The 17,329-nt window shown below is 37.3% G+C and overlaps 1 protein-coding gene across 3 annotated transcripts in view; it reads left to right on the top strand.

The window, feature by feature from the left end:
• grhl1 (grainyhead-like transcription factor 1) overlaps positions 1-14,489 on the top strand; it is a 66,470-nt gene extending 51,981 nt beyond the window's left edge. For all 3 annotated transcript variants that reach the window (XM_057859295.1, XM_057859293.1, XM_057859296.1), the window contains exons 14-16: positions 3,366-3,451; positions 6,516-6,580; positions 9,353-14,489. In XM_057859295.1, coding sequence (XP_057715278.1) covers positions 3,366-3,451; positions 6,516-6,580; positions 9,353-9,467 — 266 coding nt within the window. In that variant the 3' untranslated portion in view covers positions 9,468-14,489. The remainder of the gene's footprint in view (positions 1-3,365; positions 3,452-6,515; positions 6,581-9,352) is intronic.
• The last annotated feature ends 2,840 nt before the right edge of the window (positions 14,490-17,329 follow it).

Below are 17,329 nucleotides of genomic sequence, written 5' to 3'. Positions count from 1 at the left end.
GGGGAAAAAAAACAGAAAATTACATTGTTTAATTTTTAAATAATTTATTTCCAAATTAGAGTGGAAAATAAGTATTTGGTCACCTACAAACAAGCAAGATTTCTGGCTGTCAGAGGTCTAACTTCTTCAAACGAGGTCAAACAAGGCTCCACTCGTTACCTGTATTAATGGCACCTGTTTTAACTCATTATCGGTATAAAAGACACCTGTCCACAACATCAGTCAGTCACACTCCAAACGCCACTATGAACAAGACCAAAGAGCTGTCAAAGGACACCAGAGACAAAATTGTAGATCTGCACCAGTCTGGGAAGACTGAATCTGCAATTAGAAAACACTTCGTGTAAAGAAATCAACTGTGGGAGCAATTATTAGAAAATGGAAGACATACAAGACCACTGATAATCTCCCTCAATCTGGGGCTCCATGCAAGATCTCAACCCGTAGCGTCAACATGATAACAAGAACGGTGAGCAAAAATCCCAGAACCACACGGGGGGACCTAGTGAATGACCTACAGAGAGCTTGGGACCACAGTAACAAAGGCTAGTATCAGTAACACAATGCGCCGCCAGGGACTCCAATCCTGCACTGCCAGACGTGTCCCCCTGCTGAAGCCAGTACACGTCCAGGCCCGTCTGCGGTTCGTTAGAGAGCATTTGGATGATCCAGAAGAGGACTGGGAGAATGTGTTATGGTCAGATGAAACCAAAATATAACTTTTTGGTAGAAACACAGGTTCTCATGTTTGAAGGAAAATGAATACTGAATTGCACCATAACCACTGTGAAGCGTGGGGGTGGAAACATCATGCTTTGGGGCTGTTTTTCTGCAAAGGAACCAGGACGACTGATCTGTGTAAAGGAAAGAATGAATGGGGCCATGTATCGAGAGATTTTGAGTGAAAATCTCCTTCCATCAGCAAGGGCATTGAAGATGAGACGTGGCTGCTGGGTCTTTCAGCATGACAATGATCCCAAACACATAGCCAGGGCAACAAAGGAGTGGCTTCGTAAGAAGCATTTCAAGGTCCTGGAGTGGCCTAGCCAGTCTCCAGAGCTCAACCCCATAGAAAATCTGTGGAGGGAGTTGAAAGTCTGTGTTGCCCAACTACAGCCCCAAAACTCTAGAGGAGATCTGCATGGAAGAATGGGCCAAAATACCAGCAACAGTGTGTGAAAAGCTTGTAAAGAGTTACAGAAAACGTTTGGCCTCTGTTATTGCCAACGAAGGGTCCATAACAAAGTATTGAGATGAACTTTTGGTATTGACCAAATACTTATTTTCCACAATGATTTGCAAATAAATTCTTTAAAAATCAAACGATGTGATTTTCTGTTTTTTTTTCCACATTCTGTCTTTTCATTCTTGAGGTTTACCCGTGTTGAAACTTACAGGCATTTCTAATATTTTCAAGTGGGAGAACTTGCACAATTAGTGGTTGACTAATGCCCCACTGTATACAGTAGACCAACAGTGCAAAATAGTGAAAATACAATGAATAAATATACCATCTAACACAAAAAGTGTTTGGAGGATGTTTTTTGGTGAGGTTAGTTCTTGCACCCATGACCTCATCTTTTCTATTCTGAAGGGTCGAAATGATATCAGGGTCTCTGCTGGTTTCAACACGCCAAATGTAAGACTTTTTAAAAACCCATTAATGCCTGCAATTTGAAGCAATTTTCAGAGAATCACAAAATCTGAAAAATAAGGTCTTAATGAAACCTTTTTTTTTTTCAGATTTGTAAAAAAGAAAAAAAAAAAAAACTCATTTGCTCCCAAAAACGAATAAATACGTTCTATTTTTAATTGTTTCAGTGTCCCAAAGATTTGTTTCAAGACTACAGTTACAGTTAGACTTCACTTTGATGGTTAATGCAGTTATTGCAATTTTGTTGTTTTATCACAATAGATTGGTTTATTTACATTTCAAAAACCAGAAGCCATTTATTTACAAATGTGATTGCACTTTAGTTTACATATTTAAATGTTCAGATATTAAGATTTGAATGAGGCAAAATAACATGCTTTTCTCGCCTATATATTGTTATAATCATTTGTTTCAGGTGTACTGTAATTGTTTTCTGTATGAAAAATTAATTTGGTGTTCAAAAAGTCTCTTTTTAAACTTGAGTCTTGAAAAAGATGGGGTCGTCTTATAAACAGGGCCGTCTTATATTCGGGCCAATACGGTATTTCCTGTTGGGTAACCCAAACTCGACAGGAAGTGACCTGTCAATGCAAGGAAATGATACGTAAATTCCCCCGACTCAATACGAAGTGACCCACAAGGGCCCCAAAATCAACAGGAAGGGACCCAAAATTACCAGCGAATGACCTGAAATGCTCCAAAATTAACTTTTTGACTGCCACAGACAACATACATTACATACATTAGCATTAGATAGCATTTAAGCTAGCGGGCTTTTGCTCTGCAAGTTAACCTGTTTCAGGTTAGTAATGTTTGGAAGGAACTTCCACCTTTATTTTGGGACTCACTAACACTTAAAGACTTAAGGTGTTCAGTTTAGGCCATAAAGAATTGTGTTTTCTTTAGCTAACTTTAGTAGCAAATTCATGCGCTAACGTTAGCTACGCGCGAGCTAACGGCTAACGGCCAGTGTTGAACTGAATATGATACAGCTAGCAAACTATATTTCCACCCCCGACTTCAATTCTTCAGAACGATGTTAAAGTGTGCAATGTGCATGTGTTGATATGTTATGTGAAAGGAAAAAAAAGACTTGTTGTTACTGTCATTGTCCATTGGAAAAAAGAAAACTTCCCAGCATAACGCCTTTCAGGAAAAGTGTGTTTTACCTACCTCATTTAGTTTTGTGATATGTTACCACAATGGACCATTTCAGTATGAGTTATATAAAACACTTAAATGATAGCAATGATATTTTATGTTTTGAGGAATTTAGAGATTAAATGAAAATAATTTTGATTTTTGACATGCACTTTAAAAGTGAACATTTTGTAATAAAGAGAGGAAATTTGGGAAGAGAGCAGACTGGTTCGTGTCTTCTTTTTCTTACCTGCTTTGCCTGTGCTTTTCAGACACTGCGAACAAATCGTTTTGTCATCCGGGATTCCAAGTTTTTGGGACCCGTAACAATAGCATTGGACGTCTGCTAGTGATAAATGCATTTAAATTCACAGCAGAAGGATGAAAAGAGCTTGTTTTCCTTTTAAGTACTATTGTAGAATAGAACGATATCTTGACTCATGTATTGATAATTGTTGTATCGCGATATCGTGAGAGAATCGTTTTCGTGAGCCTTGTATCACATTTCGTATCTTGAGCTACCCGGTCAACATTCTCAACTCATCGAACTGTTTGTTTGTGCCCTTTGCAGTCCTTTTGTACGTACGCAAGGAAACTGAGGAGGTGTTCGATGCCGTCATGTTAAAGAATCCTACACTGAAAGGCCTGGTGGACGCTGTAAGTATCAAAAAAAAAAAAAAAATCTTTTACAGATGAACTCGGGGACCTTTCGGTTTAATCAGTGGCAGATGGAGATGTCTCCGTCTGCGTCTCTGGGGCTACAAAACAGCCAAATGAGCTGTGACGGGACGCCCACCTGGCCCTCTCGGGTCAAGAGTGGGAAGCATTTAAGAAATATACGTAGCCCCTAAAGGGACATCAAGAGAAATAAAATAAATTTAAGCAATTGAACAATCTGGTAAACATTAGCATTATATAGCATTTAAGATAGCTGACTTTCGCTATGCAAGTTAACCAGTTGTTGTAAAAAACAGTATTATATAGCATTCCCAGATAGCAAACCGACATTGAATAAACATTGATTTTCCATCAAAATCATCAGTATGGTTGACATCGAAATTTTCAACGTCAAGTGACGATGAAACGACGTTAGTCAGGCGATGGTTGGGTTAACATTGTTTTATAGTTGATGAAACTAATGTTGACAAATAGTTGATTTATGATTGACCGGGAAATATGATTGAACTATGGATGAGCGGGCGTTTTAGTCGAAAACATAACATTGATTCAGCGTTGTTCCAATATAAATATGGCGGAAAACACAGACAAGACTGAAAAAGCAGTTTCTGCTCTTGCACTCCGCTATAAAAGAAACTGCTGTATTTTAGGCCAAAACAACTGTTGCGTTTGATAGAACAATATGTCTATATGCTGCCATAGCAGATTCATAGAAAACTAAGCCTCCGAACTATTTTTAATTTGTCTGTTTTACCCTAAAAAAACCCATTTACAGACGTCGCGCAACCGCTTTTTTTTCAACCTAGCACTAAAAAGGTAATTATATTTTTTATTCAAAATGTCTGTCATTTTTACCTTAGAATTATTAATTGATGTCTAATATTTAGTTTATAAAAAAAAAAAAAAAAACGACTTTAAAAAATGATTCACTCACATATTTTTTAAACTTTTAAACAAATTACGTCACAATGAAAAATTTGGCGTCTGTAAAAAAGTCACGGATATCTACCTCATAACTATCGCTTAATTGTATTTTTTTTGTTGTTTTTTTTTTGTTATTGTCGCATTTTCCCCGATATGAGATGATAAATAATCGATCCAAACAAAAAAAAAATTGAAAAATAACGTTTAAAAGGCTATTTTTATGAAAAAGAACATCTCAACCACTCCTTGTTGTCTGTGATTTCTGCATCGCGACCCTTGTTATATCACCATGTTTCACCCATAAAAAAAAAAAAAAAAATCCGGCTGTGGCCATTCACAGGTGTGTCTTGACACTCGGTGATACATGCTACATAGAGTTTTTTGGATCAAAACATGGTATGTACGCGATAATATCTCGTTAAAATCGTGGCGTCTTTAATTCTGCTCTCGCGTGCTCTCACCTCCAGTTAGGGTTTTGCTGTTTAGAATTTTTTTTTTTTTTTTTTAAATGCCCTCCTGTCCAAATTTTTTATTCCCCCAGAAAATTGAGATTTTAAGCTTTCCAATGACGTATCACACATGCATATTGGACAATTTTAAAATTTGGCCAAATTTGGGGTCTCAGAGCAGAACTTGAAGTCACCTGAGTGTTTTCCGCCATATATATATAATATATTATTAATAATCAAAATGACGTTTAGGTTTTGTAAGGATTTCAACTTCAACATTAATTGAGGGTGCAAAAGTGACGTTGTTTCAGTGATATAAAATCGACAGCGGAATGTTGATCCAACATCTTTTCAACATCGGTCTGCTATCTGGGTTTGAGCTAGCAGACTTTTGCTATGCAAGTTAGCCAATTGTTGCATTGTTGCAATTGGCTAACTTGCTTAGCAAAAGTCCAGATTGTTTGTAGTGCGCACCAGAAAATATCTGGTAAACATTAGGATTAACTGTGGCACTTAAACTAGCGGAATTTTGCTATGCAAGTTAGCCAATTGTTGTAAATATTAGCATTATACAGCATTTAAGCTCGGAGACTTTTGCTATGCAAGTTAGCTAATTGTTGTAAAAATTAGCATTAGATAGCAATTAAGCTAGCATACTTTTGCTTTGCAAGTTAGCTAATTGCAACAATGCAACAGCTGGCTAACTTGCATAGCTAAAGTCCAGATTTTTTTTCTGGTGCGCACCAGATACTACCTTATAAATATTAGCATTATATAGCATTTAGGCTAGCGGACTTTTGCTACGCAAGTTAGCAAATTGTTGAAAACATTAGCATTGTATAGCATTTAAGCTAGGGGACGTTTCTTATGCAAGTTAGCCATTTGTAACAATGCAACAGTTGGCCAGTTGGTTTTCTGGTGCACACCAGAAACTAACTGGTAAACATTAGCATTATATAGCATTTAAGCTCGTGGACCTTTGTAATGCAAGGGTCAATTTTTGTAAACATTAGCATTATATAGCATTTAAACTAGCGGACTTTTGCGATGCAAGTTAGCCAATTGTTGGAAACATTAGCATTATATAGCATTTAGGCTAGGGGACTTTTGCTATGCAAGTCAGCCAATTTTTGTAAACATTAACAATAGGCCAATATAGCGTTTAAACTAGCGGACCATTGTTGCAATGGGCTAACTTGCTTAGCTAAAGTCCAGATTGTTTCTGGTGCGCACCAGAAACTATCAGGTAAACATTAGCATCATTTAACATTTATGCTAGAGGACCTTTGTTATGCAAATTCACCAATTGTTGTAAAAATTAGCATAATATTGCATTTAAGCTAGCGGACTTTTGCCAATTGCAGCAATTGGCTAACTTGCATAGCAAAAGTCCAGACTGTTTTTGGTAAATCTGGTAAACATTAGCATTGTATAGCATTTAGGATAGGGGACTGTTGCTACGCAAGTTAGCCAATTGTTGTAAACATTAGCATTATATAGCATTTAGGCTTGCGGACTTTTGCCGTGCAAGTTACCCAATTGTTGTAGACATTAGCATTATATAGCATTTAAACTAGCAGACTTTTTAGGCAATCTGGTGCACACAAATGTATTTTATTACTCTCCCTATAGAGGCTCTGTAGAAATATGACATGATTTTGTGTTTCCAGATTTCAGAAAAATACGACTTGCCACTGGACAAGGTTGGAAAAGTGTATAAAAAATGCAAGAAAGGGTACGTATGAGTCACTAGGAGGAAACCTGAATTACAGGTACCTTTTGTTTGTCACGTCTCGTCTCTGGCGTCACGACTCGGGCATGCCCTTCTCCTCCTCCAGTGGGAGGTTTCACTTTCCGACTGCAACTGAAGCAGAGAGTTTGTTCAGCTGCCATACAGTAAATGGCAGATTTGGGTTATTGTGAAACTCTAGATAAAGTTAAAGGCATCAGATGTATAAAGCGCTTTGAGTTCCTTGAAAGGTGGAAAAGCGCTATACAAGTATAACACCATTTATCATAGACTTCATAATGTATTGACGGGGCGCGGGGACGATAAATAGGGGGCCTGCATTGTTGGCGAGGCTGTCAAAGCTGACCGAGTGGAATCACAAAGAGTTTTTTTCGTTGAAAATTCTTGTGAATAAATGCTTAAATCCCCGAATTCTTTATAGATATGGATGTAAAACAGTCTCAATTCTTGGTTAAAAGCAAAAAAACGTGCAGTTAGAGTTTATTTTACGGAAATATGTCGAAGTACAATGCAAAATTCTTCATAGATATGGACGTAAAAGAGTGTTGATTCTTGGTTAAAAGCACAAAAACAAACAAACTAAAAAACGTGCAGTTAGCGTTTATTTTAGACAAATACATCGAAGTATGATGCTAGTCTTTCAGTCAATGTGGCAGCCGCCATATGTAAACAGAGCTTTTCTGGTGAAAATTCATGTGAACAAATGCTTAAATCCCTGAATTCTTTATAGATATGGATGTAAAACAGTCTCGATTCTTGGTTAAAAGCAAAAAAAAAACAACAACAAAAAAAACGTGCAGTTAGCGTTTATTTTACGTAAATATGTCAAAGTACAATGCTATCATATTAGTGAATGTAGCTAGCGACCGCCTGATGTAAACAGAGCTTTTCCGGAAAAATTTTTGGAGACTAAATGCTTAAATCCCGAAATTATTCATAGATATGGACGTAAAAGAGTCTTGATTATGGTTAAAAGCAAAAAAACAAACAAACAAAAAAACGTGCAGTTAGCGTTTATTTTACATAAATGTGTCGAAGTACGATGCTAGTCTGTCAGTCAATGTGGCATCTGCCATATATGTAAACTGAGCTTTTCTGGTGAAAATTTTTGTGACTTAATGCTTAAATCCCCAAATTCTTCATAGATATGGACGTAAAAGAGTGTTGATTCTTGGTTAAAAGCACAAAAACATATGAAAAAATGTGCAGTTAGCGTTTATTTTACACAAATACGTCGAAGTATGATGCTAGTCTTTCAGTCAATGTGGCAGCCGCCATATGTAAACAGAGCTTTTCTGGTGAAAATTAATGTGAACAAATGCTTAAATCCCTGAATTCTTTATAGATATGGATGTAAAACAGTCTCGATTCTTGGTTAAAAGCAAAAAAAAACCAACAACAAAAAAAACGTGCAGTTAGCGTTTATTTTACGTAAATATGTCAAAGTACAATGCTATTTTGTTAGTGTTAGTTAGCTAGCGACCGCCTGATGTAAACAGAGCTTTTCCGGAAATATTTTTGGTGACTAAATGCTTAAATCCCCAAATTATTCATAGATATGGACGTAAAAGTCTTGATTCTTGGTTGCAAAAAAACAAACAAACAAAAAAACGTGCAGTTAGCATTTATTTTACATAAATGTGTCGAAGTATGATGCTAGTCTGTCAGTCAATGTGGCAGCCGCCATATGTAAACTGAGCTTTTCTGGTGAAAATTCATGTGAATAAATGCTTTAATCCCTGAATTCTTAATAGATATGGACGTAAAACGGTCTCGATTCTTGGTTGATAGCAAAAAAAAAAAAACGTGCAGTTAGTATTCATTTAATGTAAATATGTCGAAGTATGGTGAAAGTCTGTCAGTCAATGTGGCGGCGGCTTATGTAGACAGAGCTTTTCTGGTGAAAATTCTTGTGAATAAAAGCTTAAATCCCCGAATTCTTTATAGATATGGACGTAGAAAAGTCTCGATTCTTGGTTAAAACCCAAAACAAAACAAAAAACATGCAGTTAGTATTGATTTTACGTAAATATGTTGAAGTATGATGCTCGTCTTTTACTCAGTGAGGCGTCCGCGATATATAAACAGAGCTTTTCTGGTGAAAATTCTTATGAATAAATGCTTAAATCTCTAAATTCTTTACAGATATGGACGTAAAACAGTTTCGATTCTTGGTTAAAAGCAAAAATAAAAAAAAACTGCAGTTAGTGTTTATTTTACGTAAATATGTCAAAGTATGATGCTAGTCTGTCAGTCAATGTGGCGGCCTGCCATATGTAAACAGAGCTTTTCTGGTGAAAAGTCATGTGAATAAATGCTTAAATCCCTGAATTCTTTATATAGATGTAAAACAGTCTCAATTCTTGGTTAAAAGCAAAAAAAAGTGATGTAAGCAGTTATTTTACGTAAATATTTCGAAGTATAATGCATTATAAAGTATAATGTAGGTCGGGATCAATAACAAAAACCTGAGGGAAAACCACGGTGAGAGGCAGACAAACGAAAAAACAAGGCAACTAGCAACGAAGGGATATACAAACTGTCAATATCTCGGCAAGCCGCCTAGGATCGGTTTAAAGACACTGCTGATTGATTGGAATTGGATGCAGGTACGACGTCGGGAACTCATCACACTGTAAAAAAACAATCTGACCAGCAGCAGACTGTGACAAAATCATGCCAGTTTTCATCCTAGCTTCACTTGTTAGCTAGCACAGCCATTATGTGATTAAAAAACAAAAAAATGTGTTTTTGCAGGATTTTGGTCCACATGGATGATAATATCATCAAGCACTACTCCAATGAAGACACCTTCCAGATCTCCATGGAGGAGATGGGCGGCATTTACAAGCTCACCCTCACCGAAATCTGATTGGACGCCGCAAGAGGAGGAGTATAAATAGTTTACACTATGCAGTAATGATGGACTTGTATCACCTTACAAGGCATAACAAAAAAGAAGTGATATTTAAACAAGCCATATAGCTCTTAAAGTGCCACATTTTTAATGGAATTCAAGGAATGTCAGAAGGTTTTTTTCTTGTCTCGCGTGTGTTTTGTACAAAGCTTTGTGGTGCTGCTATACCTCAGTCTTCTATTGCAAAAAAAAGCAGCAGTGTTCTTCAATATCTTGGCATATTGTAAGGAGAACAGCTCATCTAAATCAAGCCATAGCACTGATGATTACAACCGGTTATGATGAAATAGTTACTGTATAGCTCGCAAAATGAGCGCTAGATTTAACAGGGCGGAAGAAAAGCCCTTTGCGTTGAGAGTATAAATGCAATAAATAAGAAACGTGGCAGTATTTAGCATGTAAAAACTATCATTGTGAAATTAGGATAAGGATACATGTGTTTTAGAAGTAGAAAACTTGTTGTTTGAGAGTGAAATGGCTAAACTGTCTGACCAATTGAAGTCATAGCATCTTTAGTTAAATAGAGGTTAACATGCTTAAAGGGCAAGTTCAGAATTTATGACATTAGGCTTAATTTCGGAGGTCGCGGAGGTTTAAAGCAACACTTGGTAATATTTCAGTTTTGGTTAATTTTAGCGACGGCGGAGGACAAAAGCGGTAGTGTTTTGCCTTAAAGCAACACTAGGTAACTTTTCAACTGTTATAAAATATTTTCATATTATGGTAATATGTCAACTGACAACTAGTTGAATGACTTTTCTTTTATATATTGACTAAGTGGGTCTGTATCGCTTTTTACCAGTACTAATTAACTTTGAGGAGGGTTGCAGGAACCCTATCGTTCTAAAAAAACTACAAATGTGCTGCCTGCTTTACGGCATACGTCACTTCCCCCTTTCCGCATTCATTATAAAGATGGAAGTCTTTATTTGTGCAAATTCTGCAAAGAGGGCAGAGCAACAAAAGAGGCAAAAAGTAGGGTTGTTCCGATCATGTTTTTTTGCTCCCGATCCGATCCCGATCATTTTAGTTTGAGTATCTGCCGATCCCGATATTTCCCGATCCGGTTGCTTTTTTTTGCTCCCGATTCAATTCCAATCATTCCCGATAATTTTTCCCGATCATATACATTTTGGCAATGCATTAAGAAAAAAATGAATAAAACTTGGACGAATATAGACATTCAATATACAGTACATAAGTACTGTATTTGTTTATTATGACAATAAATCCTCAAGATGGCATTTACATTATTAACATTCTTTCTGTGAGAGGTATCCACGGATAGAAAGACTTGTAATTTAAGGATAAATGTGACTTTGTATATTGTGACTAAATATTGCCATCTAGTGTATTTGTTGAGCTTTCAGTAAATGATACTGTAGCCATCTGTTCTGCCCAAATGCATGATGGGAAGTGCACTCATGACTGTGCGTAGTGGTACCAATTGATATATCTTCTCTGCGTTTGGAAATAACATAGGGTGTTAAGAAAAATATCAATTACTACCTTTCTTCCCCACATTGCTTCCCAGGATGTTTCTAATTGTAGGGAGAGGGATTGTAAGGCTTTAGCCAACTAAAAAAAGGCTCCAAAGGCTGCCAAAATTCACTCTACTCATTTTACGCTGCCTTTTAGCTCTATATATAGGTAAAACGGCGCCATTACAGATTGAATGCGACAATGCGTGAGTGGGCCGTGCAGCGCATGCATTAATTGCGTTAAATATTTAAACATGATACTTTAAAAAAATAAAATAAAATAGTTACCGCCGTTAACGGGATAAACCCATGGCAGTGTATCAAATACTTGTTCTCCCCACTGTATATATTAAAAAAAGGCATGTCTGATATTTTTTTGCCGATTCCGATACTTTGAAAATGACGTGATCGACATCTCTAGCAAAAAGTTTTGTCTCAGGAGAAAACAAAGGGAGGCGACCAAATACCGTAATTTTCAGACTAAAAGCCTGTACTTTTTTCCTTCATTTTGAATCCTGCAGCTTATTTGTTGATTTATTTGGGTTAATAGGCAACACATGCCTCCTAGTATGCATTGAATGCTACAGATGTAAATAACAATCAAAATTCATACTCTGTGCTAATTATTTATTTAGTTAATGTTCCAGTTGTTTCATTAATTGCTTGTTATGGTATTTGGTAACACTTTATTTGACAGTGGCGTCATACATAAGACTGTCATAACTGTCATATTTATGACATGACACTATCATGGGCATTAATGAAGGCATATCATTAATGTCATCCAGCAAATTGTGTTACTAACTCCATTTATGACCAGTTTGGATCTTTTGCATCCATTCAAAAGTGAGATAATTTGCCAGGTAACACCAGCATGCACTTTTAAATTTCGTCTTCAGAATTAGTCGTTAGCAGTGAGTGACACGACCAAACACTGCTAAGATGCGTGCTAACTACACATACAATAAGAAAATCGCACACATTGTGAACTTATGACAGAAACTACGGTGAATTTTTCATCTCATTCTCGTCCCGTCAGACTACAACTAGCATCCATCTCGTTATGTTTTAGTCTCCCAAGACAAGTTTTTAGCTCATCCTCAACACGTAAAAATTGTTCATAAGCAAAGTATTTTTGTTGTGTCGACGAAAACAACACTGCTAACTACACATAAATGTCACACATTGTGATTGTGATGGAAAAAATGGCGAATTTTCATCTTGTTTTTGTCTGGTTATGTCTCCCAAGACATGTTTTAAGCTTGTTATCGTCGAGTTGTTCTCATGAAAAAATTATTCATTGCAGAAAATGTTCGTTAAAATTCCTATGGGTATTTGGAACAATGATCTGCATTTTGAGGTTTTTTTGACTGTTGGATCTGTTAGTATTGGTTTTTTTTTTTGTATTGGCATGCTAGCAAGCACCATTGACTCATGCTAGCTTAGCCACTCCAAAGCCCTGAAACTAAAAAATAGCTAACAAACTGCACGGAATTTGTCAAAATCAACTCCACGAACTAATTAAACCCCCGCTAACTTGAAGGTTAAGCCTCATGTAAAAAAATCTGAACTTTCACCTTTAATTTCCGAGGTAGCGGGGGTTTAATTAGTCGGTGGAGTTGGTGTCAACAAATTCCGTCAAGTTTGATTTTTGTTTGTTGCGGGGGTCCGGAGTGGCTAAGCTAGCGCGAGTCAGTGGTGCTTGCTAACATGCTGTGTTGTTTTTTGCAATCATTTTAATTTTCAACTTGAGAATTAGTCGGCTTAGCAGTGTCAAACGCTGTTAAGATGCGTGCTAACTACACATACGATAAGAAAATCGCACACATTGTGAACATATGACAGAAACAAAAGTGACTAGCATCCATCCAGTTATGTTTTAGCTCATTACTGTCACGTAAAACTTATTCATTGACAAATTTTTTTTTTTTTTTTTTTTGACGAAAACAACACTGCTAAATACACATAAATGTCACACATTGTAAATGTGATGGAAAAGATGGCGCATTTTCTTCTCGTTATGTTTTAGTCAACCGAGACATGTTTTTAGCTCGTTATAGTCTTGTTGTTTTCATGAAAAAAAAAAAAAAGTTATTTGTCGAAATTTCTCGTTAAAAGTCGTATGGGTATTTGAAACAATGATCTGCATTTTGAATTTATTTGACGTATGTTAGATCTGGTAATATTGTTTTTTATTGGCATGCTAGCAAGCACCATTGACTCATGCTAGCTTAGCCACTCCAAAGCCCTGAAACTAAAAAATAGCTAACAAACTGCACAGAATTTGTCGAAATCAAATCCACGAACTAATTAAACCCCCGCTAACTTGAAGGTTAAGCCTCATGTAAAAAAATCTGAACTTTCACCTTTAATTTCCGAGGTAGCGGGGGTTTAATTAGTCGGTGGAGTTGGTGTCAACAAATTCCGTCAAGTTTGATTTTTGTTTGTTGCAGGGGTCCGGAGTGGCTAAGCTAGCGCGAGTCAGTGGTGTTTGCGAACATGCTGTGTTGTTTTTTGCAATCATTTTAATTTTCAACTTGAGAATTAGTCGTCTTAGCAGTGTCAAACACTGTTAAGATGCGTGCTAACTACACATACGATAAGAAAATCGCACACATTGTGAACTTATGACAGAAACAAAAGTGACTAGCATCCATCCAGTTATGTTTTAGCTCATTAGTGTCACGTAAAAATTGTTCATTGACGAAATATTTTTATTTTTGTAGACGAAAACAACACTGCTAACTACACATAAATGTCACACATTGTGAATGTGATGGAAAAGATGGCGCATTTTCTTCTCGTTATGTTTTAGTCAACCGAGACATGTTTTTAGCTCGTTATAGTCTTGTTGTTTTCATGAAAAAAAATGTTATTTGTCGAAATTTCTCGTTAAAAGTCATATGGGTATTTGGAACAATGATCTGCATTTTGAATTTATTTGACTATGTTAGATCTGTTAATATTGTTTTTTATTGGCATGCTAGCAAGCACCATTGACTCATGCTAGTTTAGCCACTCCAAAGCCCTGAAACTAAAAAATAGCTAACAAACTGCACAGAATTTGTCGAAATCAACTCCACCGATGAATGAAACTTGAAAATTAAGCCTAATTTTGAAAAATTCTGAGCTTCCTCTTTAAGAATGACATAAAGAACACTAACTCATCTAGTTAAGTGCCTATGATATACTGAAAGTGCAATATCATATTTGGAGTCAGGAAAAAAAAAAAAACAGCATGAAAAATTGTACATATTCTTTCAAAAACATGCTTTTTGGTTCTCTTTGTATTGCAGTACTTACGTGTGTATATATTTATTATTAAGAGAATGGTTGTGGGTTTTTTTTCTTCTGCTTTATAAATATATTCAGATGTCTATCACGCCTAATATAATGTTTTTTATGGTTACATCAAGTGTCAAGGGACAAGAAGTTTTTTCATTTTAATAAAGTTTTTGTTTTTGTAAAGATTGTATTGCACAACGTGCGCAATAAAAAATAAAAAAATCTCGTTTGTGCGCCTGTCTTCTACTCACATCACGTGATGGTATGTGTGTGTTTAAACGTGTAGGAGCATATGTCGAAATGGGCATAGGCTCAACACCGTGGGGACACGGGAAGGGTGAGCGGGTGCTGACACCAGCTGGATGCCATTTCCTGCGCTGGCCCCTTAAATATTCTGTTTTTAAAAACTTTCTCAAGCTGTATTGATGGAATGAAATGCCAATGAATGAAATCAAGAACGATGGTGTGAGTTAAAACATCACATCATACAGTACAGTGATCCTTCACTACAGTGGTATAAAAAAAGTATCAGAACTTTTTGGAATTTCTCACATTTCTGCACAAAATCACCATCAAATGTGAGCTGAGCTTTGTCAAAATCACACAGATGAAAAAACAGCTTGAACTAAAACCGCCCAAACATTTGTAGGTTTTTATATTTTAATGAGGATAGTATGCAATGACAGAAGGGGGAAAATAAGTGAACCATCACATTTATTATTTTATAACATTTAATATCTCCGGCTCCAAAAGTCAAACTCTGCCTATGGGTTTGAGGGGCAGTTTACATGGTGACTCTTCGAGAAGGCGAAAAATTTCATGTTTGCATCTACATGGTTCCGTCTCCATTCGAACAATGTCAAAATTCCGCATGAAAACGATGTATTATTCATGCCAGGCCCTAGAGGGCAGTGCAGATTTACAAGGCGACAGCGAATGATGCACTTTGACCTGCTCAGCCCGGAAGACAACATGCCCGTCCACTCCAAACAATTTTCTTTTGTTCAAAAAGGCACAAAAATGGAAATGTTCAACATATTTAAAATAAAAATATTATAAAAACAAAAATTTTAATGTTTAGTAGCACCGCTGCGCACGCCCTATGTGACGTGTACGAGTGCTGATGTTATCGGCGCCGTCCCGCACCGCGCGAGCTTTTGATATGCATGCGGAGAAAGCCCCCCTCAACCCCCGGCAATCGAATTCTTCCACTTTGAAGGCAGTATTCCAAGGTTTGCGTCTTTGCCTTCTGTCTTCGCCAACACTATTACAAACGCAAGGCCACTCCTCAACACAGTCATTCCGTCTTTGTGTCGCAGAGTCGCCATGTAAACTGCCCCTGAGTTAAAGAAGACACTGTATTTTCATCTGTGTGATTTTAACAAAGGTCCGATTCACGGTGATTTTATGCAGAAATGTGAGAAATTCCAAACAGTTCAGATACTTTTTCATTCCACTGTATCTTGACATCCTTCCATAGATGCTCATGTTTAAACTAGGTCACCTAACAAGGTGTGACGTATACGCTGTTGTTTATCATAGCTGTTACGGGTGTGCCTGCCCAGAGTACAAACAGTCAGTGTGATAAAAGATGACAGTCAAGTGTGGAGGATGTCTCGCGCCGATATCATTTAACTAAGCCCACGCGCCAAACATTACCATACTGGCTTTTTTTTCTCCAATATTTTCATCCCTTAAGGACAAAGCCATCTGCTCCCAGTCTTTGACTCTCTCTCTTTTTCTCCATCTCCAGCCACTACGCCAACTTTCCTCACTTGTCCTCATTTCACCTCACACTTGCCGTTTCTGCGCTCGAAAGCCAGCCAAGCTCTTTGCTTTTAATATATTCGGAGGGAAAAAAAACAAGAGAGCAGTCGAGGACAATTTCATCTCTGAGAAAACACACATTGATCTTCATATCTCAATATATGGCAGGTCTGCGGTAAGAACGTTGCTCTCGCGGGATTCTGAAAACATGGTCGGTTCAATTGAAGACTTGTTGTTGATGATGTCTCATATGTGACCCGAGTGAGGACAAACGCTGCAGAAAATGGATTCATCATTGACGGTAGCTTAGCATGGAATAACATAAGCTATCATTCCAGACACAAGTTCTACACAGTTTTTGCTAAAAACGTACCGTTCGGCCAAAAATACACCCATTCATTTCTAACAGCCAACATTTCCCATTTAATTTGATTAGCCCTAATCGCCATTCATTTCGATATATTATACATGTATAGCGCTTTTCCACCTTTCAAAGTGTTTTACACTACATCGCCATTACCTATTGGTGACGCAGCACAGGAGCTAACTTAGACGGAGAATCGAATCCAAAACTTATGGGTTGGGGGACAACTACTCTACCACTGAGCCACGCCACCATCAAAAATAGCACACAACCCAACCCAAAATCTAAAGAAAGTCAACTGATATGAACAGGAAGTGACCCCAAAACTAGGGTGACCATATTTTGATTTCTAAAAAAGAGGACACTCAGCCCAGCCTCAAGATACTTGAATTTTACTCAAAGTTCACTCAAAGATGCAAATAACTCAAATAAAAAACTGAAAAGTGGGGCGTGCAATATTATTCGGCCCCTTTACTTTCAGTGCAGCAAACTCACTCCAGAAGTTCAGTGAGGATCTCTGAATGATCCAATGTTGTCCTAAATGACCGATGATGATAAATAGACTCCACCTGTGTGTAATCAAGTCTCCGAGATACCGTTGTGGAGAAGTTTAAAGCCGGATTTGGATACAAAAAGATTTCCCAAGCTTTAAACAGCTCAAGGAGCACTGTGCAAGCCATCATATTGAAATGGAAGGAGCATCAGACCACTGCATATCTACCAAGACCCGGCCGTCCTTCCAAACTTTCTTCTCAAACAAGGAGAAAACTGATCAGAGATGCAGCCAAGAGGCCCATGATCACTCTGGATGAACTGCAGAGATCTACAGCTGAGGTGGGAGAGTCTGTCCATTGGACAACAATCAGTCGTACACTGCACAAATCTGGCCTTTATGGAAGAGTGGCAAGAAGAAAGCCATT

Source organism: Corythoichthys intestinalis, chromosome 15, assembly GCF_030265065.1.
Source record: "Corythoichthys intestinalis isolate RoL2023-P3 chromosome 15, ASM3026506v1, whole genome shotgun sequence".
Taxonomy (NCBI): Eukaryota; Metazoa; Chordata; class Actinopteri; order Syngnathiformes; family Syngnathidae; genus Corythoichthys; species Corythoichthys intestinalis.
The sequence above is the reverse complement of the archived record's forward strand: the minus strand, read 5'-3'. Positions and strand labels throughout refer to the sequence as shown.